Source organism: Rhinatrema bivittatum, chromosome 2, assembly GCF_901001135.1.
Source record: "Rhinatrema bivittatum chromosome 2, aRhiBiv1.1, whole genome shotgun sequence".
Taxonomy (NCBI): domain Eukaryota; kingdom Metazoa; phylum Chordata; class Amphibia; order Gymnophiona; family Rhinatrematidae; genus Rhinatrema; species Rhinatrema bivittatum.
In genome coordinates this window covers 574,982,062-575,008,946 of record NC_042616.1, presented here as the reverse complement: position 1 = coordinate 575,008,946, position 26,885 = coordinate 574,982,062, and the positions used below count along the sequence as shown (strand labels likewise).

Sequence of the window (26,885 nt, the reverse complement as noted above, 5' to 3'; positions counted from 1 at the left end):
CTCAACATATTATAGACCCGGCTTGCATCACCCTCGCAGCAACATTCACCATTCCACCCAGTATGACGGTGGTGCCCAAGAGACTGCGTAACAAAGTACTGGCCTGGGGACATGACTCCCAGTTAGCCGGTCATCCTGGATGAGCTCGAACCCAAGCACTGCTTCAACAATATTATTGGTGGCCCGAAATGCATAAGGATATACGAGCATATGTCAACTACTGCCCAACATGTGCTCAACATAAGATTCCTTCTGGGAAAACGTGGGGACTTTTACAACCGCTGCCTGCGCCCATGAAACCTTGGACACATATCTCCACAGACTTTATTGTGGATCTTCCACCATCAGAGGGCAATACAGTAATATGAGTAGTAGTGGATTGGTTTTAAAAAATGGCCCACTTCACTCCGCTACCCGCCCTCCTGTCTGCTCCTCGTTTGGCTCAACTGTTCATGCTGCATATTTTTCGCCTCCACGGCTTACCACAGCACATCACGTCTGACTGTGGTCCTCAGTTCATGGCCCGTTACTGGCTATATCTTTGTAAGAACTTTCACATTTACTTGGATTTTACCACCGGGTTTCAACCGCAAGCCAACGGGCAGCCGAATGCACAAATCATACTTTAAAGCAATTTCTCCAAATGTATGTCAACTCTCGTCAGGACGACTAGGCGTCACTCCTCTCGTGGGTGGAGTTTTCGCACAACTCGCATGCCTGTACCTCGACTGGGGCCTCACCTTTTCAGATTGTCTTTGACGACAGCCCAGGCTGCCCTTGCCTTTGCTTTTGCCGGTGCCATCACCGGCAGCTCAGCTCACTGCTGCACAATTGAGACAGCTCTGGTTTCATACTCAACAGATGCTACAAAAAGCAGCTCACACCGCCAAGATTTTTGCCGACAAGCATCGACGACCAGCTCCTTGGTTCCGTCCAGGAGAAAAGGTGTGGTTTAGCACCAGGCACATCTGTCTGAGAGTTCCCTAAGGGTCCACCTCCTGGTTCATAACAAAAAGTCTCTTCAGCTGAAGATCAACTCTTCCAAGTCAAGGATGTTCTTGATGTCCGCCGATGGAATCGCAGGTGGGAATACCTGATATTCTGGGAGGGTTATGGACCGGAGGATAACACTTGGAAACCAGCCTAGAACATTTTGGATAAGAAACTGCTTAAATAGTTCCATGTCCACTACCCCAAGAAACCTAAACCCCCAGGGAGGGGGCGTAAGAGAGGGGGTATTGTTACATTCATTGGCCGCAGCAACATGTGGCCGACCTCGCTTACCCGGCCGAATCCCAGAGCCAAGCCGTCTTCTCTTGCAGTGACGAGAGATGCTGCCATGATACTCCTGGCCGGTCGGCATGCCTCCAAATCTTCCCTGGCCAGATGTGACCTAGGTGTGTGCATGTGCCCCTCGCCGGCTCTTAAAGGAACTGTGGTGTGAAAAGTTCCCGTGGTTCCTCCCTGACTTCATCTAGCAGGGACTATTTAAACCTAGCCCCTGCTCTTCAGCCTTGCCTCGGCAACAGGTCTCCTGAAGCCGCTGGTTGCATGATTTCCTCGTCTTGGTTCCTGCTCTTCTCCATTCCTGCCCTGCTCCCTTCCTTCTGGATTGTCTCCCGTCTCTGACCTTGGATTGTTACTAGACTCTGCTGCTCACTGCCTGCCTCGACCCTTGGATTGTTACTGGATCTTCTGTCCGCTGCCTGCCTAGACTCTTGGACTATGTACTGGATTCTGCTACTGACTGCTGCCGAACTGACACTGAGATCTGCCTCCCCGATGACGAGAGCCTGGGAAGTTTCCTCTCAGGTAGGCCTTGCTCGTTTTGACTCAGAAGTCCACAATCACAACAGAAATATTAATTGGAAAATGCTGGTAGTTGGGTTTATGGAGATAAAGTTATTGAATGGATATTTTCAGTCTTACATGATAGGTTCTAAATGATCCACATAGGAGAAAATGATTCCATGTTGGAGGATGTATGATGGGGGATGCCTCAGAGATCTTGTTTGCCCTCTTTACCCTTTAATACTTTTATGCAGCTCCTGACAGATTTATTTCAAGAGCTGAGGTCATGGGGTATATCTACACTGATGATATCCAGTGTTTGGTACCAGTAGAAAGAGATTTATGGGAAGAAATAGGTCTATTAAACTATTGTTTAGCAAGAGCTGAGGGATGGCTGCAAGGAAGCCACCTGATTTTTAAATAAGTCAAAAACTGAGATACTAGGTGTAGGGTGAGTTTTTGAGAATGTTCAGGTCATGCCATTACAACCTAAGGTAGGGGACAGGTAGTTCAAATTTCATTGAACGTTAGAAGTTTGAGAGTGGTTCTGGATACGGATTTCTCTATGGAAGCCTTTGTGAAACAAATCTGTAAGAAGTCCCACTTGCAGCTTAAGAGAATTCAACAACTGAAACCATTTTTGGATAATGTTGCAATTCAGAGTTAGATTTAAAAGGCCTGCGTGTGACCATGTGTGCGCCGCACGCACATGGGCGCTGCTATTTTATAATATGCATGTGTCGGTGCGTGCATGTTATAAAATGTGATTCCCATGCGCACATGTGTACCAGATTTTAATGTCTGCGCACACATGTGCAGGCAGGTGGCCAGGATTTTAAAAGAATTGCACAATGATGCGATCAGGCCTTTGCCCAGTTCCCTCCCAGTCTGCTCCAATAAAGGAGCGGACAGTGAGGGAAATTCCCTAACCCTATCCTTCTTCTCTATTTCCCTCTCCTCCCTGACCCCTAAACCTACCCTTGCTATCCCCAATTTTTTTGTTTTTATACTTACTGCTCCTCCAGAGTAGAAGTAACTCTGTGCACCAGCTGGCTGCTGGGTCTTGCTTCCCTGGAACAGCATCTAATGGCGCTGTCCTGGCCTGCCCCCCATCCCACCCCTCCCTGCTCAGACCCCATCCCACCTTGTCCTTTCTTCAGGCCCAGCATTTCTGCGTGTATCAGGAGTTACACATATGGCCGGGCTCTTTCTAAAATGCACTTGGTGCGCGCAGGGCCTGGCCACGTGCATAACTCCCGGCCTTTTAAAATCGACTTGTAAGATTTTAGTAATAGCTAAGGTTATAGGAATGTTAGGCTGGTAGTGGGATTACTGGGTTACCTGATAAAAAAAAGTTACAACTAATTCAGAAAAGTGCTGCATGGCTGGTTTGTGGGAAATCAAGGAATGATAGAGTCTCCCCTTTATTAGCCTCATTGCACTGGCTTCCAATTACTAAAAGGGTGAGTTTTAATTTACTAGCAATAACTTTTCATGGTGTCCGTTTTAATGATCCACAATACTTTTCCTCAATGTTAGCATGGCATTTACCAAGTTGAGCCTTAGAGCCTCCTAAGGGGCACGTTTGGAATTTTCTTATGGATAGAAATTTAGATCTAGTAGGCATTCTAAACATGATTTACTAGCAGCAGCCGCTCTGGCTTGGAATAATTTACCAGTGTTGGTTAGAAATTGAGTTATATGAAAATTCATAAACTACTTAAGGCCCATTTGGTTTCTTCCTAATTTTCAGAGGAGGGGGTCAATTAAGTTGATTTTGGGTTGGCTTTTGATGCTATGGAGAATTGGAATTATGATTTGTGAAGTGATGGGGGTCTTGTGGGGGTGGTAGTGGAGTTGGCAATCTGTGTATGTAATGCTGTATTGTAGGTAATTTTTAAATAAAATAAACAAACAGTACATAAAATTGCAAACCAGCATCTATTCATATTGAAAAGAGATCAAATGTAATACAGTACTTACTTGTCTTTATTCAACCCTGTCATATTCATCCAAAGACCAGGAAATGATTCGAATTGGTATGTGTAGATGAAAATAAGCACCAACATGGTATAAACAACCACAGCTATCCAAAAATATTTTAGTATACGTCTCCACCATTCATAGTGCACCTGAAAAATCACAGGTTGATGTGCTAAATGCAAAATAATACTCAATTAAGAATCACAAGACCATAGTGGTCAAAGTAAGATATACTATACTCTCTAATTTCTGTCTCCTTTGGGTTGGCTGAATGTTAAGCATTGTGAGTTACTAAACTGGAGAGATGCATTTGATTCTCAGCTTAGAATCTCTCTCTATCTGGTGCTAAAAGAAGCCAGCCCACAGACTCTAGGAGGAGCATGGAGTGGGTAGAAAAGCTCCTATCAAAGTCACAAGACACATGACCATTTCTCTTTCAACAGCATCTATCAGTGGACAACTGTTCATGAAGAATAGTTAGCATAAACTGTAGGACTAGACCAAAACCAGAAAATGATAAAGAGTAGTGGAAGGGAAAGTCTGAATACACATTTTAGCCATCAAAACCATTACTAAGAAAGCTGAAGAAACGTATTCTTACTATAGTCAAAGTATATCACTGTTTGAGTAAAGGAATGGTAACTCTCGCAAACATTAAAAAAAAAAAAGGTATCTAGAGCCAAAATACAAGTCATAACCATTGATGCAGTCACACATTGTTAGTATGATGACATGAAATGCAGTGCAAAGTTAATCAAATATGAATATTGTAAATAATTAAAAGAGAAACACCAAGAATTTGTTAAGTACCTGATACAGGGCCACGCAGAAGAGGAAGAGCATCATGTAGATAATTTTGTACATGACAATTTTTCCCTCAAAGCTGACAAAGAAGAACATGCCCCCACAGACGTAAATCCAATACTTGACAAACATCGCCATCACCATGCTTCCCAAGACCTTCATGATATCTTCTTCTTCCCCATCTTCATCTTCTATCGCTGGTAACTCCTCTTCTAAACAGATATCATTGAATTTACATTTACTTTTTCAAATAAAGCAACATTTCCATATAAGTACCATTTATAGAATGGTTCATATTTGTTCACTTCTGACTGACGCTCTGTCCTGACTCTAAGACACAGGGGTCTATCCATATTAAAATCAGCGCAATAATGCTCATTACCTGTCAGTTTTAAGGTAGTCAGTATAATAGGCTTTAAAATTTGATATACTAAAAATAAGGAAGTACCCAATCCAATACAGCAGTATTAAAAATTGTCCTGCTTCAGTAATTTTGCCACTTTAGGAGCTTGAGTTTCCTTGTGCTAACCATCCCAAACTGAAAAAGCCAGTTAAGACAAGAAAAGGAAACCCCTCTTCTGAAAATTAAAAATGGGACCCAGGCGTCTAAGCATCTATTTTTCCAATCCATAACCCCCCACCCCCCCCCACCCCCGAAAAAAAATAAAACAAATTGGGCCTCTTAGCCCCTGTACCCCATGAAAACCAATTCAGTCTCCCAGCCCTTATACTCCTCTTCCCCAATAGTCCAATGCAATGCAGTAAACTCTGTAAGTTTAACACAAATTGCTACAAATATCTCTACTAGCCATTAATTATTAGCTAGGCATATATATACTGCCTGTTTTTTATTAGGACCTGTTCAGAACATACCACTTTTGCCTTACAAAGCAAATAATTTCAGGGATGTTTCACTTTATTTCAGGAAAAGCCCCATTATCACACATGCATGAGGAATAGCTCATGCTAGTTAACTGAATATTCTGGTTATCTGAAAGTTTTTCACTCAATACTTTTCATGAAAGAAAAACTAATTCTATTTTTTTTACAGCTTTATACATTCTTCTTTCAGCAGGCATTTTAAGTTAGTCAGTGATTGAATTACTGTTTTTTCCTTCATTCAGGTTGGATTTTGATTTTTTTGTATTATTATAGTTATTGTTTTAATTTTGTTAGTCTATTTTATGAGTGTTTTCTTTTGTATTAATTAATAGCAGGTAATGGACTTCTCCTCCAAGAACTTATCCAATCCTTTTTTAAACACAGCTATACTAACTGCACTAACCACATCCTCTGGCAACAAATTCCAGAGTTTAATTGTGCGTTGAGTAAAAAAGAACTTTCTCCGATTAGTTTTAAATGTGCCACATGCTAACTTCATGGAGTGCCCCCTAGTCTTTCTATTATCCGAAAGAGTAAATAACCGATTCACATCTACCCGTTCTAGACCTCTCATGATTTTAAACACCTCTATCATATCCCCCCTCAGCCGTCTCTTCTCCAAGCTGAAAAGTCCTAACCTCTTTAGTCTTTCCTCATAAGGGAGCAGTTCCATTCCCTTTATCATTTTGGTAGCCCTTCTCTGTACCTTCTCCATTGCAATTCTATCTTTTTTTAGATGCAGCAACCAGAATTGTACACAGTATTCAAGGTGCGGTCTCACCATGGAGCGATACAGAGGCATTATGACATTTTCTGCTTTATTCATCATTCCCTTTCTAATAATTCCCAACATTCTGTTTGTTTTTTTGACTGCCGCAGCACACTGAACCGACAATTTTAATGTGTTATCCACTATGACGCCTAGATCTCTTTCTTGGGTTGTAGCACTTAATATGGATCCTAACATTGTGTAACTATAGCATGGGTTATTTTTCTCTATATGCATCACCTTGCACTTATCCACATGAAATTTCATCTGCCATTTTGATGCCCAATTTTCCAGTCCCACAAGGTCTTCCTGCAATTTATCACAATCTGCTTGTGATTTAACTACTCTGAACAATTTTGTATCATCTGCAAATTTGATTATCTCACTCATCGTATTTCTTTCCAGATCATTTATAAATATATTGAAAAGTGCAGGTCCCAATACAGATCCCTGAGGCACTCCACTGCCCACTCCCTCCCACCGAGAAAATTGTCAACTTAATCCTACTCTCTGTTTAATGTCTTTTAGCCAGTTTGCAATCCACGAAAGGACATCGCCTCCTATCCCATGACTTTTTACTTTTCCTAGAAGCCTCTCATGAGGAACTTTGACAAACGCCTTCTGAAAATCCAAGTATACTACATCTACCGGTTCACCTTTATCCACATGTTTATTAACTCCTTCAAAAAAGTGAAGCAGATTTGTGAGCAAGACTTTTCAGAAAATATTTCATTATTTTGTGCTTTATTGATAAATACCTATAATTCAGTGTAGTCAGTAATCAATACGCCATAAGAGACATGTAAGCATTAATACCCATATGCCTTTTCTTCTTTTAAAAACCATGGCTTTGGTCAAGGCCCTGCTGGACACATTTCAGCTCCCCCCTTTACAGACCTTGAAAAAAGCTGTTTACAGCTAATCCTTTATCTATAGTGGGAAAGGAATGTTTAATTTTATGGCCTAGGGCAGTCTCAACCATTTGGTTACTCATGCGTGTATCCTAGGATAGAGAGGAGTGCGTGGTTTCTTGTCTCTGAACTATTAGAAAAAAAGAAAAAGACTGAAAGAGTATTTTTCTGCCTGGCACACCTTGGCATTAAATAAGACTGGAAAATGGGCACCGCTTTAATCGGTAAGAAAACCTCCTATATTTTCCATATTCTGATGTTAATTATATTGTTTGAACCTTTTTCAAGGTTTTTAAAATTAACTTCTTCAAAGGCTAAAGATAGATGTATTGACAGAATTAATACAGTTACTTTAGATCAGAGGATTTTTAGGGTATAAAATAGGAAGCAGACAAAGAAAGACAAACTGGGACTTTGGCTTTTCCCTACACGTGGGAAGCCCAGAGAGAAAGAGAGACAAAGAGTGGGGCTGCTTCAGATATCTGGTAAAGAAATAATCTTTTATTCAAGCATATGAGAACCGTTAATTGCTATTGTTTCTAGATTGGCATATGTATTAAAAATGCATTAATTAATTAAAAGATAATGTCATTAGTTGATATTTATCTAATTTTAATCTTTTCGGTCACCCTATTAATGGTTTTCACATTGATTGTAGGGTATAGTCTGATAATGTTAAGGCTTGAACCCAGAAATGTTTCTTAGAATCATTTAGAGATTTTAGTATTTGGTATCTTTCTTTATCTGAAATAAAGAAAATATTTTTTACTACAAACTGTCTGGTTTATTCTAAGTGGATGCTATACTGCATGAATTATTGGTCAATAAAGTTCTGGAGTAAAAACGAAAACACATCTCATCAAATAATAAACTTTTTGTCTACAGGCAAGAAGGGAAAAAAAGGGAGGATTTAAGTAAAGGGTTTTCATTCAGGCAGGATCCCCTGGTAAAACTTTTAATTCTGCTAGTGGTGAACCCCTATACTTCTATCAAACCTTTTCACAGACTTGCCTTGGGTAAAGCCATGCCTTGGGTAAAGTTGGCAGTAGACAGAGAAAGCAGTTAGAAATTTTGATCTTGCAAAAATCTCTTAAATCAAACTGAAGATGATTTTTATATAATTCCTGGATGGAGTGATGCCTCTTTAGAAGAATTTCATCTTTATACAAAGGATCCTGCACTTGCAAATGTGGCCAATCATACACCATTTACAAAGACCTGGATAGGTTTTTGGAAGTCTGCAACTGCTGGTGTCTCTCAGCTGGCAGAGACGACATTAATTTCAATTCATTGAAGCCTTGATGATTGACACTATGGCTGACAAGTTTTAAACTTGTGCTAATTTAACCCCTTTTGTGTCTGGTTCCATGTGTTCAGAATATGCACACATGAACTACCTTTCAGGCTGATACAGTACCGACGCGTAAAGAAAAGTGCGGCAGAGCTGGGCGCCCGCGCATTTGATGCGTGCACGTTTTAGTTCGCAAGCTGCTCGATTCAGTATTCAAATTAGACGCAAATCCAAGCAGCCGCAAAGGAGTGTCAAAAGCGCGCCTATGAAGTGGTAGGCATTCGCAATCCATTTTACTGTAGAGAGCTGTATACAGAGCCTATACAGTATCCAGGGTGCGCTGGCGCCATACCTGTCATTTCAAATGTCATTCCAGCAGGTAAGTGGATGGTTCTTTTCTACAGACCCCTCATGGACACCGGGGCTGCTGCCCTGAGCATCCGGACGTCCTTGATCGGAGGCCACCCCCAAACTTCCACTTCCGGGCACTTAAGGACGTGCAAGGATGTCCGGGCATCTGTGAAGGTCGGGGCCTCTGAGCATGGACACCCGGAAAGAGACGGGAATGCTGCCTTCCAAATGTCCATGGCTGCTGCCTTGAGCACCCGGCCGAATGACCAAGGTCGTGGCTTCCGTTCATGGACGTTCCCACTTCTTTCCGGGCATCCATGATAGGAGGGGAGGCCCCGCTGCCTTACAACATCCATGGCTGTCTTGAGTGCCCGGCCGGACGTCCAAGGTCGGGGCCTCCGAGCATGGATGTGTAAAGACGTCCGGGCGTCTGTGAAGGTTGGGGCCTCTGAGCATGGATGCCCGGAAACAGATGGGAACGCTGCCTCGGGTGTACATAGATTTACTAGCAGGGCAAATAGAAAAAGTTTCCCAGTACATATATGGATATGCAACACTGTGGATTCTCAAGTTTGTATTCTTAATTGAGCAATGCGTTCTTAGCTAAGCTTTTACTATTCATAAATGAGCTATGCGTTCTTATTTAAGCTTTTACTACAATCAGGGATGCCTAATTCTAGACACTGGAGGAAGGCGTCCGTATAGGCGTCCAAGCATTTCTCATTCTGCTTCTCAACCGAATGAAAAAGATCGCCAGAGCCAATATATGCATGTTGTCCATGACGCTGTCCGGTCCAAAGCTGACTGAACACCACATTAATGCCAGGGTCAGGGTAGGCAGTAAATATAGAGGTTAAAGGCGCGGTAAAGAAGCTGGTTAAAAACGCGATAATTTGGGCGTGCGTTACTGTATTGGGGAGAATAGCTAATCCGATCATTAACATATCATATACATGCGGCGGGCAGAAAAGGATATGCGTCTTTTTCAGCAAACGCTAAGGACGCGTAAAAGCTGATACTGAATCGCGTGTCCATCTTACGCGCTCAAAACGTGCATCTAAAATGGGTTAAAAACGCGCAACCGCAGCCGCGCTTTACTGTATCGGCCCGTTAAAAGTATGACAAACTGCTAATGCTGATGGCATTTTCAGCATACAGAAGCTCATATACTCTGAAAGATGACAAAGCTTTCACAAAATATGAAAATGATGGTTGCACTATTTCAAATCAGAACAAAAGTGACATTTCACAGTTGAAAGTTTGTAACTTATGTGTCTTGATAATAAGTGTAAGCCATGGTTTACCTTTTTCCTCATTCCCAACTTTGACTTCAGATAAAGTTGTTTCTTTTATTTTTACTGCCTTCTGCTCTGTAAGATGTTGTCTGAGCAATAGCCAAAAAGTAATTGTGAAAATAATCTGAAAAGCAAAACCACAGAATAATTGGGAATCACTTAAAACCCTTGATCAAGCTCATTTCAGAAAGTGTGCCTGCTTAAAAATGGCTAAAATAATCCCTGGCATACTGCATCTGTTCTGTGATTGCAAACCAATGTACAAAAACATTTTTAAAGCCTTGACAATTATATCACTTTACTTGCAACCATTCACTTTAATCTTACTGCTTAAATTAGATTCCAACTTTTGCAGAAAACAGAAATCCCCGTTCAACAGAGGCAAATGCTTTGGGGTAGATTTTCAAAGGGTTTCACGCACGCAACCCCCGAAAACCTATCCCTTCCTCCCCCTGCGCGCGCCGAGCCTATCTTGCATAGGCTTGGCGGCGCGCGCAAGCCCCGGGACGTGCGTAAGTCCCGGGGCTTGAAAACATGGGCGTTCTGGGGGCGGGGCCGTGGGCTGGGAGCCGGCCCGGGGGCATTCCGGAGCGGGGCCGGAGGCATGACAGCGGTCGGGGAATGGGGCCGAGTGCTCCGGCACAGCGGCCTGTGCCGGGACAGGGAGCCAGCGGCGCGCGCAAGTAACGCCTCCAGAGGCAGGCATAACTCCACAAAATAAGGTGGGAGGGGGATTTAGTTAGGGCTGGGTGGGTGGGTTAGATAGGGAAAGGGAGGGAAAGGTGGGGGGGACCAAAAAAAAGTTCCCTCGGAGGGAACGGAGGCAGGCTGCTCGGCTTGGCACATGCAGGTTGCACAATTGTGCACCCCCCTGTGCATCAACCCTGGATTTTATAACGTGCACGCATGTTATAAAATCGGCCGTAGATTTGTTTGCGCCAGGTTGAGCGAACAAATCTACGCCCGCGTGCATGTTATAAAATCTGGCCCTTTATCATTAGCTAAGGAAAAAATGACTTTACCTAATGTAATTTCTCTCTCAAATATAAGACACTGAACACCCTTTTCAGATTCTGTATTGTTGATCATTCTAGAATGCAGATTTGTCTTCCAATGACATGGGCTAGATTTTCAAAAAGGAACTGAGCAGCAAAGATAACTGGCTAATTTTAACTGCTTATCTTTACTTGAATTTTCAGCTGAATCTAACTGGTTAGATTTTCAGGTAAAAACTGATAAATTTGACTGGTTAGATTTAGCACAGCTCTGTGCAGCTGGATTGCTCAGTGAAATTCTGCTGGTTAGTGCTGAAAATCAGTGCTAACTACCAAGTCTTCTCTAAAAACAAACAATCAGAAAAAGACAATTCAACATCTCTCCCAACTGATCAAAGAAAATAAATCACAACCAATCACACTTCCCCAAAAAAATCTGTTAAAACAAACGCCTCAATCCTTTCTCCTGATTCTGCCTCCAACCCTGCTCAAGTTCTTAGAAATGTGATGCCTGATCCTCTATCTGATTTTCTGTATCCCCTGAACCCGCCCCCCCCCCCAAAAAAAATAAAAAAAAGTACCCCACTGCCACACCAGGAGGAGAACACAGGCTTATGGTCCTCTATTCAGCATTGCACTGACAATGATGCTAGTAGCTGATAGTTACATAGTCAGAGAACATTGGGAGAACATAAGCCTGTATCATCCTCCTGGCTCAGCATTGGAGAACTTTTGGGGGATACTGGGGATGAGAGGGATCATCTAGGGGACTGATCATCAGTATTTTTAAAAATCATGTAGGAAAGGAGATCAGGAAGGTGGATTGTTTTTAATAAATTTGACAGAGGGGAGAATTGGTGGCAATTGTTTGTTTATTTTTTTACTTAGGCAGGAGGGAGGGGAATTGACTTAAACACATTTTTTTTTAAAGAGGATCTAGCTGGTTAGCACTAGGGATGTGAATCGTGTGATCAATCATCTTAACGATCGATTTTGGCTGGGGGGTGAAACAAATCCCCCACCCTCCCGAACCCCCCCAAAATGTTTTAAATTACCTGGGGTCCAGTGGGGGGTCAATCCTTTCTCCTGATTCTGCCTCCAACCCTGCTCAAGTTCTTAGAAATGTGATGCCTGATCCTCTATCTGATTTTCTGTATCCCCTGAACCCGCCCCCCCCCCCCCCAAGAGCGGGAGATCGCGCCGGGACCCCCCCACTGGACCCCAGGTAATTATGTCATACGGGTCATATGACATAGTGAGGGCAAAGGTAGCGCCAGCGCCATTTTCAATATTGGCAATACGGCGCGAATGCAGGAGGTCGCTCCCGGACCCCCGCTGGACTTTTGGCAAGTCTTGTGGGGGTCAGGAGGCCCCCCCAAGCTGGCCAAAAGTCCCTGGGGGTCCAGCGGGGGTCCGGGAGCGATCTCCTGCACTCGTGACGTCGGATGTCAGGAACCAAAATGGCGCCGGCGCTACCTTTGCCCTGTCATATGGTAAGGGCAAAAAGCCACCGGCGCCATTTCTATTTACGCAGCCGTGGCCCGAGAGCGGGAGATCACGGGAGATCGCGCTGGGACCCCCCACTGGACCCCAGGTAATTTAAGACATTTTGGGGGAGTTCGGGAGGGTGGGGGATTTGTTTTAAAGGGTCGGGTGGGTTTTAGGGTTGTTTTGGTGTGCCGGTTTTTCCTCCCTCCTCCCCCAATTTACGATTTTTTGATGATAAATCGGGGGAATTGTTATTGTATCGCGGCTCTAACGATTTTTGACGATTTAAAATATATCTGACGATTGTTTTAAATCGTGAAAATTTTTTATTTATTTATTTATTTTTAATTTTTATATACCGAAGTTCTTGTAGGGACTACAAATCAATGATTCACATCCCTTGTTAGCACTGATTTCCAGTGCCAGCTGGCTAAGGGGGTGACTTATTAAGCTGAGCTAGGGCTTTACCACATGTTAAACAGCATTTATAGGATGGAAAGTGGCTTAACTCAGAGATAGCACGTGGTCTTTGAAACAACATGTATTATCTCCCTCCTACAATCTTGGCATGATGCAGGAATTTAAATGGCTGATCCTTTGCTGATAAAATAACGATCCGGGTAACGACAGACCAGTGAGCCTGACTTCAGTGCCAGGAAAAATAGTGGAAACTATTCTCAAGAAGTGAAGAGGTGAAGTGACCACCACCAAAAATATGATCTTCCAGGTCAGGTACTTCAGGTCACAGGTAAGCAGTGGCTCAAAAGGAGCTTTCATCAGCTCAGCTAAAACCATGATGAGGTCCCAAGTCACAGCAAGAGGCCTTAAGGATGGCTTCAAATGAAGCAGCCCTGCTTGAAACATAGATGGGCATACCATCTACACCATGGTGGTATGTGCCAATCACTCTAAGATGAACTCTGGTAGAGATGGTTTTTAAGCCAGCCTCTGAAAGTAGTCAAGCAGTTTTTGTGTGGGGCAGGAGAATGGCTCTAGTGCCTTCTGCTCACAACACATGTAATATGTCCACCACTTCAGTTTGTAGGACTTTCTAGTAGAAGGCTTTCTGGAAGCCACCAGGACCCAAAGCACATCCTCAGAAAGATCAAGTGGCTGCAGGATTAACCTCTCATCAACCCAACATCCAGGTTGTGAGCAACAGGGCCTGGGGATTGGTGTGCCGCAGCCTGCCCTGATCTCACATGATGAGATCCAGGGAAGTTCCCAGACTGATCGGTTTCTGAATCGACAACTCCCACAGGAATGGAAGCCTTACATATCTTGGACAATGAGGGGCTATGAGGATGATAGTCTCTCTGTCCTCGCAAAGCTTCATAAAAGTCTTCACCAATAAGGGAATAGGAGGATACACATATAGAAGACCCTTGCCCCAGTGATGAGCAAGGGCACCTAAGACTGGTTTTCCCTCTAATCTGGACAGGGAGCAGAACAGAGGCACCTTCTGGTTGCAGGGGGACACAAACATATTTATGTTTGGGCTTCTCCAGAAGCGGAAAATCCAATTCTCTACCCCCTGATCCAGGGGTCCACTTGTGCAGTCTGAAGGCTCAATTCAGCCTGTCTGCTATTATATTCTCCGTTGCAGCCAGGTATATGGCCCTGACCACCATCCTGTGAGCCAGGGCCAAGGACCAGATCTGGACCGCTTACTGACACTGGAAGTGATCTCATGCCTCCCTGCTTGTTGACATACCACATGGCTACTTGGTTGTCGGTCTGGAGCAGGACAATTTTGTTGGACAGATGATCTCTGAAAGCCCATAGCGCGTACCTGATTACCTGAAGCTCCAGGAAGTTGATTTGACAAGAAGATTCCTGAGTGGACCACAGTCCCTGGGTGTCGAGCCCATCTACATGAGCTTCCCACCCCAGGGTAGATGCATCCATGGTAAGCATAATATGAGTAGGGAGACTCTGAAACAAAATCCCCCATTCCAGATTGGAGAGTACCCACCACCAGGACAAAGAGTCCTGGAGAGACGGGGTGACTTGGCTGCAATCCTGGAGGCTCTGAGTGGCCTGGCACCACTGTGACCTCAAGGTCCATTGGGCTCTGTGCATGTGTAAACATGCCAAGGGAGTGACATTGACTGTCGTGGACATATGACTCAACAGCCTCAACATGTACCAGGCTGACTCTATTGCACCTCTGCTGCAATGGTCGCCAGAGCGACGGCCCTCCGGTACATCAAAAAGGCCCTGGCATGAGCCATGTCTAGTAGGGCTACGATGAAGTCCAACTAAGGTGATGGACTGAGATGGAACTTTGGGTAGTTGAGAACAAACCCTAGTGAGTCTAACACTCAAGTGGTCAAGCACATGGACCAGATGGCCCCTGCCTGAGACGTGCTCTTGATGAGTCAATCATCCAGATATGGGAAAACATGCACTCCTAATCTGCGGAGGTACAATGCCACCACAGCCAGGCATTTTGTGAAGACTTGTTGGGTATATGCGAGCCCGAACAGCAATACTCGGTAATGGAAGGGCTATTTCCTCACCAGAAATCGGAGATACTTCCTGTGTATGGGGAAGATCTCAATATGGGTGTATACATCCTTTAGGTCAAGGGTGCATAGCCAGTCCCATTTTTGCAAAAGGGTATCAAGGTGCCCAGGGAAACCATCTTGAATTTTTCTTTTTTTAGAAACTTGTTCAAGGCCCTTAGGTCTAGGATGGGATAGAGTCATCCTGTTGATTGCGTGGTGTCCATCGATGCAGCTCCAAGGTCTTCCAATGCCAATGCTGCCAATGCCAATGGCTCAGACTTCCTTGACCCAAAGAGGCTGTCCATCTTGTCGAGTCGAAGCTGACATCCCATTGGGGGCATCTGGGTGCACAGAAGGCAACTCTGAAAGTCATGTGATGCCCCCAGGCAGAGGATGCAAACCTCATGAGGATCAATAATCGACATGGTCCTCGGGTACTTGGGGCATCAGCGGAAGTCAGATACGGCCATAATGGGGCAAAATAAACAGGAAAAAGATGGAACAATCATGGTGGGCATTGATGGAAGACTGACACCGAGGCATCACCACCACAGGGGAACGGATTGCAAAAGAAATCTTACCTGAACGCCGAAAACCCTGACTGGGGACACTGCAGTGAGGTACCAAGAGGGACCTGGTAATGGACTTTAGAAGAAAGAAGTGAAAAACCACAAAAAAAGTTTTGCATGAGCAAAAAAGCCAAAAATTTTAGAGTTCAATCCAGTATCAATGCTGACAGCTCTGCGGAAAAAAAGAGACTAAAGAGGGACCCGATGTGGATACATGGTATAGGGCATGCTGGGAATGCTCAGTGTGTCTAGTCAAAGTTTCTAAAAATTTTGACAGACATTTTCCACATTGCACTCCATCTGATGATGTTACCCATGTGTGAGGACTACCATCCTGCTTGTCCTTGGAGAATCAGAGCAGCAGATGAGCTGGCTGTTGATGCTGTACTGGTAAGCACCCCAATGTTCTGACACAACTTGAGATAGGTAGGCTGAGCAAATGAGTTACTCTGGCATCCATCACAGACTCTTAATGCCCCCCTGCATGGATGATGTCAGTAGGGGGTGGAGCTAGGGCTTCTAGCTAGAGAAAGAGCAGAATTGGAGCAGCAGATCAGCTGGCTGTTTATGCTGTAGTGATAAGCAGCCTGATGTTATACCATAGCTTGAGGCAGGCAGGTAGAATAAAGTCCTTTCAGCATCCATCGCTGACTCTTGATCCCCCCACATGGATGAAATTAGTGGGGTGTGTGTGTGGAGCTAGGGCTCTCAGCTGAAGAAAGAGTCAGTGGAAATGAGTGGCAGATGAGCTAGCTGTCAGTAGAGTTGCTTACCTGTAACAGGTGTTCTCACAGGACAGCAGGATGTTAGTCCTCACATATGGGTGACATCATCAGGATAGAGCCCAATCACGGAAAACTTTTGTCAAAGTTTCTAGAACTTTGACTGGCACCTACTGGGCATGCCCAGCAGTGCATTGACACTGCAACCAGCAGGGGTCCCCATTCAGTCTCATCTTATAGCAAAAAATGCATGCGAAAAATAAAAGAAAATAAGAAACGGAAGTGAACCCAACACCACGGGATGGCGGGCGGGTATCGTGAGGACTAACATCCTGCTGTCCTGTGAGAACACCTGTTACAGGTAAGCAACTCTGCTTTCTCACAAGACAAGCAGGATGGTAGTCCTCACATATGGGTGAGTACCAAGCTGAGGATGTCCGAGCAATGCACAAATGTACCCAAAGACGTGCAACAGGCACAACAACTGGGGTGTAATTTGGTAGAGGGCATTCTACCGGGATGGTGGAAGGATGTTTGTACCTCAGTTCGCAAATAAATTGCATAGCACAACCTGGCCAAAGATGGAATCTTGTCTGTCAGCCTTGTCTAAACAATAATGGGCTGCGAAGGTGTGGAGAGAGTTCCATGTAGCAGCCTTACAGATGTCAACAAGCGGCACTGAACTTAGGTGCGCTAATGATGTTGCCATAGCCCTGACAGAGTGAGCTTTCACATGGTCTTGAAGCAGAATGCCTGCTTGTTGATAACAAAAGGAAATACAGTCCGCTAACTAGGAGAAGAGAGTCTGCTTACCCACAGGTTTGCCCAATTTGATGGGATCAAAGGAAACAAACAATTGAGAGCCTTTCCTGTGGGCCGCTGTACGGTCTAGATAAAATGCTAGAGCATGTTTATAGCCAAGGGTATGCAGAGCCTGTTCTACTATATTTGGGTGGGGCTTGGGAAAGAAAATGGGTAGTATGTTGGATTGATTGATATGAAACTCCGATACTACCTTAGGCAAAAATTTAGGGTGAGTACGGAGCACTACCCTGTCATGCAGCAGTTTAGTGTAAGGCGGGTAGGTGACAAAGGCATATAACTCACTAACTCTGCAATAGGGATGTGAATCGTTTTTTGACGATTTAAAATATCATCCGATATATTTTAAATCGTCAAAAATTGTTAGAGGCGATATTTAATAGGAATTCCCCCGATTTATCGTCAAAAATCGTAAATCGGGGGGAGGGGGAGGGGAAGGGGGAGGGCGGGAAAACCGGCACACTAAAACATCCCTAAAACCCACCCCGACCCTTTAAAATAAATCCCCCACCCTCCCGAACCCCTCCAAAAATGTCTTAAATTACCTGGGGTCCAGTGGGGGGGTCCCGTTGTGATCTTCCACTCTCGGGTGTCGGGCGCGTTGATAGAAAATGGCGCCGGCGCCATTTTGGTTCCTGTTCCCCGACGTCACGAGCGTAGGAGATCGCTCCCGGACCCCCGCTGGACCCCAGGGACTTTTGGCCAGCTTGGGGGGGCCTCCTGACCCCCACAAGACTTGCCAAAAGTCCAGCGGGGGTCCGGAAATGACCTCCTGCACTCGAATCGTGTTGCCGTACGGCCGGCGCCATTTTGCTGTACGGCAATATGGCCGGCACCATTTTAAGCAAATGGCGCCATTTTGCTGTACGGCAAAATGGCGCCGGCCATATTGCCGTACAGCAAAATGGCGCCGGCCTTACGGCAACACGATTCGAGTGCAGGAGGTCGTTCCCGGACCCCCGCTGGACTTTTGGCAAGTCTTGTTGGGGTCAGGAGGCCCCCCAAGCTGGCCAAAAGTCCCTGGGGGTCCAGCGGGGGTCCGGGAGCGATCTCCTACGCTTGTGACGTCGGGGAACAGGAACCAAAATGGCGCCGGCGCCATTTTCTATCAACGCGCCCGACGCCCGAGAGTGGAAGATCACAACGGGACCCCCCCACTGGACCCCAGGTAATTTAAGACATTTTGGGGGGGTTCAGGAGGGTGGGGGATTTATTTTAAAGGGTCGGGGTGGGTTTTAGGGATGTTTTAGTGTGCCGGTTTTCCCGCCCTCCCCCGATTTACGATTTACACGATATTTAAAAACACAAAACCATGACGATACGATTCCCTCCCCCCCCCAGCCGAAATCGATCGTTAAGACGATCGATCACACGATACACATCTCTACTCTGCAAGCGGATGTGATCGCCAAAAGAAAAGTCACTTTCCAAGTGAGATAGCGGAGATTACAGGATTGGAGTGGCTCAAACTGCGGTTTCATGAGCCTTCCCAAAACCAAGTTGAGGTCCCAAGAAAGGGCCGGAGGGCGCAGTGGAGGTTTAAGGTGAAGCAAGCCCTTCAAAAAACGTGTGACAAGGGGTTGTATGGAAATGGGTACATCCCCGACACCTTTATGGAAGGCGGCTACCGCATGACATACACCCTTAGAGACGAAGTTTTGAGGCCTGACTCTGACAGGTGCCAGAGATAGTCCAGAAACTTCAGCATGGACAAGTGAAAGGATTGATGGACTTAGAAGAACACCATCCCGTAAATCTGTTCCATTTATAATGATAAGACCTCCTCATGGAGGAGGCCACAAGGACACGGGAAACACGGGAAACCGGCTCTGAAAGGTTAAAAGGTTGAAGTATTAACCTTTCAACATCCAGGCTGTCAAGGAGAATGCCTGGAGGTTGGGGTGACGAAGGCAACCGTTGTTCTGAGTGATCAGAAGCGGATCCTTCCCCAGAGGAATGTTCCGGTGTATTGAAAGGTCTTGGAGAATTGGAAACCAGACCTGACATGGCCAATTAGGGGCTATGAGAATCATTAGTCCCTTGTCCTTTTGTAACTTCATGAGAGTCTTTGAAATGAGTAGAAGTGGAGGGTACGCATACAGGAGACCGTTGGACCACGAGAGGGAAAATGCGTCTCTCGGCTGGCAGTGTTGGCTGCGAGTGAGGGTGCAGAAGTTCGTTACTTTGCGATTGAGGATTGAGGCAAAGAGATCTATGTAAGGGTAACCCCAATGTTGGAATAGGGAGTCCACTACCGAGGGGTTGAGGGACCACTCGTGTGGTGGAAAAGTGCGACTCAGCTTGTCTGCCAACACATTGTCCACTCCTGGCAAGCAGGTGGCCCTGAGGTACATCGCGTGAGAAAGGGCTTCCGACCATATCTGTGCAGCTTCCTGACACAGAAGGTAGGAGCCCATTCCCCCACATGGCCACCTGGTTGTCGGTCTGAATCAGGATGACCTGGTTGGATAGGCAATCCTGAAAGACTCTGAGGGCATATCTGATTGCTCAAAGCTCCAGGAAATTTCTTTGGTGTTTGGTTTCCTGTGGAGACCAAATGCCTTGAGTTTGCAAGTTCCCCACATGTGCACCCCAACCGAAGTTGGAGGCATCCGTTGTCAAAGTTATTTGATGCTCTGGAACCTGAAATGGAAGGCCTAGTAACAGATTGGAATGATTTGCTCACCAAACTAGTGGTAACCGGAGCTGTTTGGTGATGTGGACCGTGGAGGACATTGGCTGAGAAAACTGAGTCCACTGCGATCTTAGAGTCCACTGCATTACTCTCATAGCAAGGCGCGCCATGGGAGTGACATGCACCGTGGAGGCCATGTGATCCAACAGAATTAGGAAGTGATGTGCAGTTGAATGTTTCCAAGACTGCAGTCGATGGACTAGAGAAGCAATGGTGATAGCTCGATCCTGAGGAAGGAATGCTGTCGCTTTTAAAGTGTCCAGGTCGGCCCCTATGAACGATAGAGTTTGAGAAGGAACTAGCCTTGATTTTGGATAGTTTATGAGGAACCCTAGGGAGATCAGGGTATGCAAAGTGAGGCGTAGGGCATCAGGGCACTTTGTTGAGGGGGAGCCCTGATCAACCAATCGTCCAGATAGGGGTAGACGTGGACACCTTGGCTTCTGAGATATGCAGCTACTACCACGAGACACTTGATGAAGACTCGTGGGGTCGATACCAGGCCGAATGGCAACACTTGATATTGGAAGTGTTTTGGGCCTATCAGGAACCACAGAAATCTGCGATGTGATGGAGTAATTAGAATGTGTGTTAAGCGTCCTGTAGGTCTAGAGAGCAGAGCCATTCTTCCCTTTGGAGAAGGGGAAGTAGAGAACCCAAGGTGACCATCTTGAACTTTTCTCTCTGTAGATGTTTGTTTAGGGTGCGAAGATCTAATATTGGGTGCACTCCACCTGACTTTTTTGGAATCAGGAAATATCTGGAGTAGAACCCCTGTCCCTGTTTGGAGAGGGGTACTGGTTCTATTGCTCTGGACAGAAGAAGCAGAGAGACCTCCTGCTCCAGGAGTGGTGAGTAGTCTGATGTTCCCCATGTCAGCCGAGGCGGGGAATCTGGTGGGACAGAGAGAAAGTTGAGATGGTATCCTTGTGTTACTATCGCAAGTACCCATTGGTCTTTGGTGACTGTGTGCCAAACAGTGGAGAAGTGACACAAGCGACCTCCAACAGGTACGTTTGAAAGTGGAATCCGTGCACTGCTCTCTAGAAGGGAGTCAAAAGCCAGACGCTGGACCTGGTTGGGGAGCTGGCTGTGACTTTTGAACCCTAGGTTGCCTAGGTTGGCCTTTCTGATAAGGCTTAGAAGACCGACTCCTGGCTGCTGAGGGATAGTAACGCCTTTGTTGGTAGGCTGGCCTCTTGGAATCTCTTCTAAAAGGCCTTATAGAAGAGGGATCAGCAGGTAACAAGGAGAGCTGGCGCAGAGTCTCCTGGAGTTCCTTGAACTGTGCCACTGCTTCTTGAATCTTTTCCCAGAAAAGATTATCCCCAGCACAGGGTAGGTCCGCCAATCGGTCTTGTACCTCCGGTCTGAGATCTGACGATTTTAGCCAGGCCCAACGTCTCACACTGATACCAGCTGCCAATGCCATGGAGGCGGTGTCAAAAATGTCATATGCTGAGCGCACCTCGTGTTTACAAGTATCCAAGCCCTTCTGAGCAAGGGCATGGAGTTGGTCCTGGAATTGTTGAGGAAGGGCCAAAGCAAATTCTTGAATTTTTGTGAATAAGGCCCTGTTGTAATGGGTCGTATAGAGCTGGTAGGATGCTATGCGAGAAATGAGCATTGATCCATGGAACACTCGTCTTCCTAACTCATCCAGAAACTGCTGATCTTTTCCTGGGGGAATGGAAGAATGCGGTTTGGAGCATCTGGCCCTCTTCTGGGCAGACTCAACCACTACCGAGTGATGATCCAGTTGGGTTCTTTGGAAGCCAGGGGCTGACTGAACTAAATAGGTGGCATCTGCTTTTCGATTAACAGGTACCACAGAGCCAGGATGTTCCCAATTTCTTTTTAGGTGGTCTAAAAGGATGTTATGAATAGGGATAGACATGATTTCCTTCGGGGCATCGAGAAATTGCAGAAACTCTAGCATCTGATGTCTCGAGTCCTCTTCTGTTTGGAGCTGGAATGGGACTGTCTCCGACATCTCCTTAACAAAGTTGATAAAAGAAAGGTCTTCTGGTGGAGAACGCTTTCTTTCGTTGGGTGGAGAAGGCTGGGAAGGTGGATCATCCGAATCCTGGGATGAATCATCGGTCCAGGGATTGTAAGGTTCATCTCCAGCTTCCAAATGTTCCTCAGAAGGAATTAAAGGAGTGATCCCCGAAGCCCTGGCCTGGGCATCGATGGCTTAAAAGGCAGAACCAGGGGGGGTCACGTGATGCGGTGATCCGAGAGAGACATGACTCGAGGAGCTCTGGGAGCTGCCCTACACTCCAGCCTAAAAACCAGTGCTAAAAAACAGCGATTCTCGCAGAATTTACTGCAGACGGCAGGCTGATCAAGTCCCGATCGAGTATCACGACTGCAGCAGAAAACATGACATCAAAACTGGTGAGAAAGGAGAAACCAAAAACTGTTGATACGGAGAGCAAGATGGCCGACGGCAGATGCGGCCCGGATGGAGGGGGGCTGGATAAATGGGTGGTGGCACGCTTGACAGAAGTGGTCCTGGCAGGCTTGGAGCCTAAATTTTCTAATATTAATGAAAACTTTGCAGCCCTCAAGGAATATTTAAGCGATATCGGGTGGCGCATAGATATAGCTGAAGGGAGGATATCGGCCATAGAAGAGGACCACGTGGCATTAAGCGGGTGTATGTCGGAGGTGGAGAAATCTTTGCGAGTGGCAGAAAACAAGATAGAAGATCTTGAGAATCGGGCATGCCGAAACAATCTTAAGTTTCTCGGTCTGCCAGAAGCTATCCCCGAAGCCGAACTAAAACTATGCTGGAGGAATGGCTACCGAGAGATTTGCATCTCCCGGAGCTGCAAGGCAAACTTACCATAGACCAAGCTCACAGGTTAGGCCCAAGGGTAGATACAAATTGTTGGCCCCGCTGGTGATTGCCCGATTCTTGGACTGGGCACAACGTTCATTGATTCTAGCAGCATTTCGGAAATCCAAGGATTTTAAGTACCAGAACCAAAAAATCATGATCTTCCAGGACTTCTCTGCATCTGTGGCGGCCAAAAGAAAGCAGTTCTCTCCTGCCTGCAATGAACTATTCAATAAAAATATCAGATTTGCCCTTCAATTTCCAGCAACATTAAAAATTTGGAAGGAGGGAAAGATATTTACTTTCGATGCCCCAGATAAAGTGGCGGACTGGATTGCTACAATGGAGATACATCGCTGAGGAATTTTCTGGACCATGAGCAGCTGTTTTATTTTATTTTCTGAGACACTTTGGCCCATGAAGAGAACAGGTGACACTCCGAGTAGCAGTAGTTATTGCATTGATTTCTACTGTCTTATGTTAGGTATCAGCCAAGACTGGCAGGCTTATTGGATTCTTTAACAATAGGTTCGATCTGCAGTATCATGAGTATGCTGCACTGTTGGATTGTGGAAGGCAGCTCCTGAACGCATCAAATACTGATCTCCATCCCCATTTCAAGGGGATCTTTTGCATAGTAGGAACCATAAGGTTCTTCAGTTCTGGGGTGGTACGGTAAGTTGGGGTTCTCATACCATGGGGAGGGTGGGGAAATCTCAAGAAGTTTGGGTGTTAGGGGTTTTTGAAGAAATTAGGGGAAGTTTCCCAGATGTTTCTCTCTCTCATAGTGATCTCATCCTCAGTATGATCCATCGGGTAAATGGAGGTAACCAGGAAGGTCAGGGATACCAGTGGCTGGGGGCCCAGGCTGGGGGGGGGGGGGGGGGCTCTGCAGCTACCACATACCTGAGAATCTAGTGCTCTTTAAGTATAAGTCCTCAGGAAACTAGGTCACATACGGTATTGTTCATGGAATGTGGGGGGGTTGGGGTCACCAATTAAGAGACAAAAAATCCTGAGCACATTACAAAGATGTCATGCTGATGTGGTGGGGATGCAAGAGACACATCTTTCTATAGGGGAAAGTCAGAAACTTAAACGAAGCTGGGTGGGGACATGCTTTTATAATCCGGCAGTAGGAAGGAAGGCAGGTATTGCAATTCTCATTCATAAACGACTCCGTTTTGAATTGAGCCAACAGCTCTCCAACTCGGAGGGAAGAATTCTCATTCTTATAGGTAGATTACAGGGCAAAGAGGTTACCCTCTGTTCCGGATATGCACCCAATGCCTATACACACTCATTTTACTAGGGGATTTTAATTGTGTACATGAACCGAGCCAGGATAAATCACAAGTCTCTTCTGGGATTGGGGGCTCACAAGAGCGGGGAATTGCTTTTCTATGTAGGGAAATACATCTGGTAGACATATGGAGACGACTACACCCCACTGAGCGTGACTATACACATGTCTCCTGGGCGCATGCAACCATGTCACGGATAGACTACATTTTGGTGGCAGAAAGACTATTCCCTAGAATAAAACAGGCAGTAATTGGGACTATCCAAATCTCAGACCATGCCCCGATATGGGTAGATGTTAAGATGGAGTTGGATGCACACTCGCCAACTCTGTGGAAATTCCTGAGCCACTTGTCAGGGGATAAGCATTTTATGGCATTTCTACAGGACAGATGGCAAGAATTTGAAAGCCATAATCAACAACATAAAGCTGATCCACAGTTATACTGAGAGACCAGTAAAGTGGTCATGAGAGGGGAAATCACTTCATATTTAATCGCACAGTCCAAATCTATGCATACAAATATTATTGAATTAGAAGCTCAATTAGGCCAAGCGAAAATATGGCTTCCCCACTGTAATTCGAGCCATAATCAAAGGATATATAGGGAACTACTGTGGACCTTAAACTCACTCTTACATACACGGGCTCAGCAGGCTTTGCAGACGGGCGCACACAAGCTTTTCCGCTTTGGAAATAAGGCGGGAAGGCTATTAGCTAACATGGTAAAGTTGCAAAGAGGGAAAACATATATTGATAAATTGAAGGATCCCCAAGGTAGGCCCATCATAAATAGTAAGGACATTTGTGCTGAGTTTCGAAAGTTCTATCAATCCCTATATACAGATGACAGACTGGGGGGGACTAAGCAGGAGGAAGAATTTTTCAAAGATCTCCACATTCCTTCTATTACACAAGAACAGTTGGAAAGGTTGAACGCTCCGTTCACGCTTATTGAGATCCTCTCCATTATTAAGGGCAGCAAACGAAATAAAGCACCAGGGCCGGATGGCATGAGTGCAGAATATTACAAAATTCTGATAAATCAGGCCTCAGAGGATTTACTCCGTTTCTTCCAGGAGGCACAACGACAATGCAGGTTCCCGGAAGCTGTAACAAGGGCTTATATCACTGTCTTAGAAAAGCCTGGTAAAGATTTATCATCCTCAGCAGCTTATAGACCGATATTGCTGCTCAATTTCGAAGCAAAATTATTTGCAAAAAGTTTAGCAGACCGACTAGGGAGGGTATTTCCTGACATTATAACGGGAACTCAAGTTGGTTTTGTCAAAGGGAGGGCTATCAGCTCCAACATGACCAAATTGATTATATACATGGAGGAATGCCAACGGTCCGGTATAGAGGCTATGGTGGTGGCCTTTGACTCGGAAAAGGCATTTGACAGAGTCTCCTGGCCGTACTTATTTTCGGTCCTGGAACGATTTGGCTTTCATGGAGAGATTCTTCTGAATAGTTCCATGCTCTATCATAGCCCTAAATCGGCGATCTTGGCAAATGGTCAGGTGTCAGAGGATTTCTCCTTGTTCCGGGGAACTAGACAGGGGTGGCCTCTTTCCCCGTTATTATACATTCTCTCTATAGACCCCCTTTCACACAAATTGGAGGAAGATACCTTGATTCATGGGTTTACCTGGGGAAAACAACGCTTTAAAGTTTCAGCGTTCGCTGACGATGTCCTGGTATTTTTATTAGACCCTCAACAATCCTTACCTATAGTTCTCCGCCACCAAACCCAATTTGGGGCATTTGCAGGATTACAGATTAATACAGAGAAGTCAGAAGCATTAGCATTGAGTCCTTCCTTACAGAGGGATTGGAAGGGAAGATTTCCTTTAAGATGGGTAGCCACAGAAATGCATTATCTAGGAGTACGCATCCCTAAGGACATATCCACATTGTATAAAGTTAATGTAGCGCATTTACTTAAAGCTATGGAGCAAAAATTACAGGCGTGGGTTTCCTTACCGTTATCATTAACTGGTAGAATATTTTTTACTTAAAATGCTGGAGCTACCCCGCTGGCTTTACGTGATGCAGCAAATCCCGATTTGGTTATCAACACCGGACATTACAAGGATCAACCGAGCGATCCGTACCTTTCTAAGGGGCAAACGAAAAGCTAGATTACCTCTCTCTTCCTTGATGACAGATAGATTACAGGGGGGGCTCGTGCCCAAGCTGACGGGAATACAATCTTGCATGTGTACTTAGGCATATATACGATTGGGTTAATGATACACATTTCTGTACCCCCTTGATTTTATTTTGGAATGGATGCATCCCTATAGACCAGAAAACATGATACAAATCCCAGAAGGCAAAATCCCTCATAGATTTAGGCGTACTCTTCTTATAACCTCGGGGAGAAGGGCATGGTCCTTTCTTTGTAGGGGGAAACTACAAATGAAGGGAACGCTCACTCCTTTCCTTACATTAGGAGGTAATCCCCAATTCATAGGAGGCCTAGACTCAATATTTTTTAACAGGTGGGCTCATAAAGGGCTAAGGTGAGTTCAGCATCTCCTTGAGAATGGCTCCACTGTTATGAAAAGCTTTTCTGACCTACAAACACAGTACGAGTTACCGGTCACATATTTGTATGCTTATTTGCAGGCTAGACACTATGCTCAATCAATCTTGATATACGAACAGGATTACTCAAAATATGATAGTTTGAGGGGGATTTTACAACCCAAGGGAGCTAAGTCCAATTCAATTCCTGTTCTCGATTCTCTGCAGAGCTGAAACGCTTACCCATTAACAGTGTAATAATTACTATATAAAATAAGTGGATAAAGCAAGCAGGTCTTACATTAACTAATGCGGAGATATCCCGAG

General features: G+C 45.3%; 1 protein-coding gene across 1 annotated transcript in view; it reads right to left on the bottom strand.

Annotated features, from left to right (window-relative positions):
* PIEZO2 (piezo type mechanosensitive ion channel component 2) overlaps positions 1–26,885 on the bottom strand; it is a 1,301,103-nt gene that overhangs the window by 595,605 nt on the left and 678,613 nt on the right. The window contains exons 14-16 of the mRNA XM_029587157.1: positions 10,087–10,201; positions 4,585–4,790; positions 3,775–3,923 (exon numbers count right to left, since the gene is read on the bottom strand). Coding sequence (XP_029443017.1) covers positions 3,775–3,923; positions 4,585–4,790; positions 10,087–10,201 — 470 coding nt within the window. The remainder of the gene's footprint in view (positions 1–3,774; positions 3,924–4,584; positions 4,791–10,086; positions 10,202–26,885) is intronic.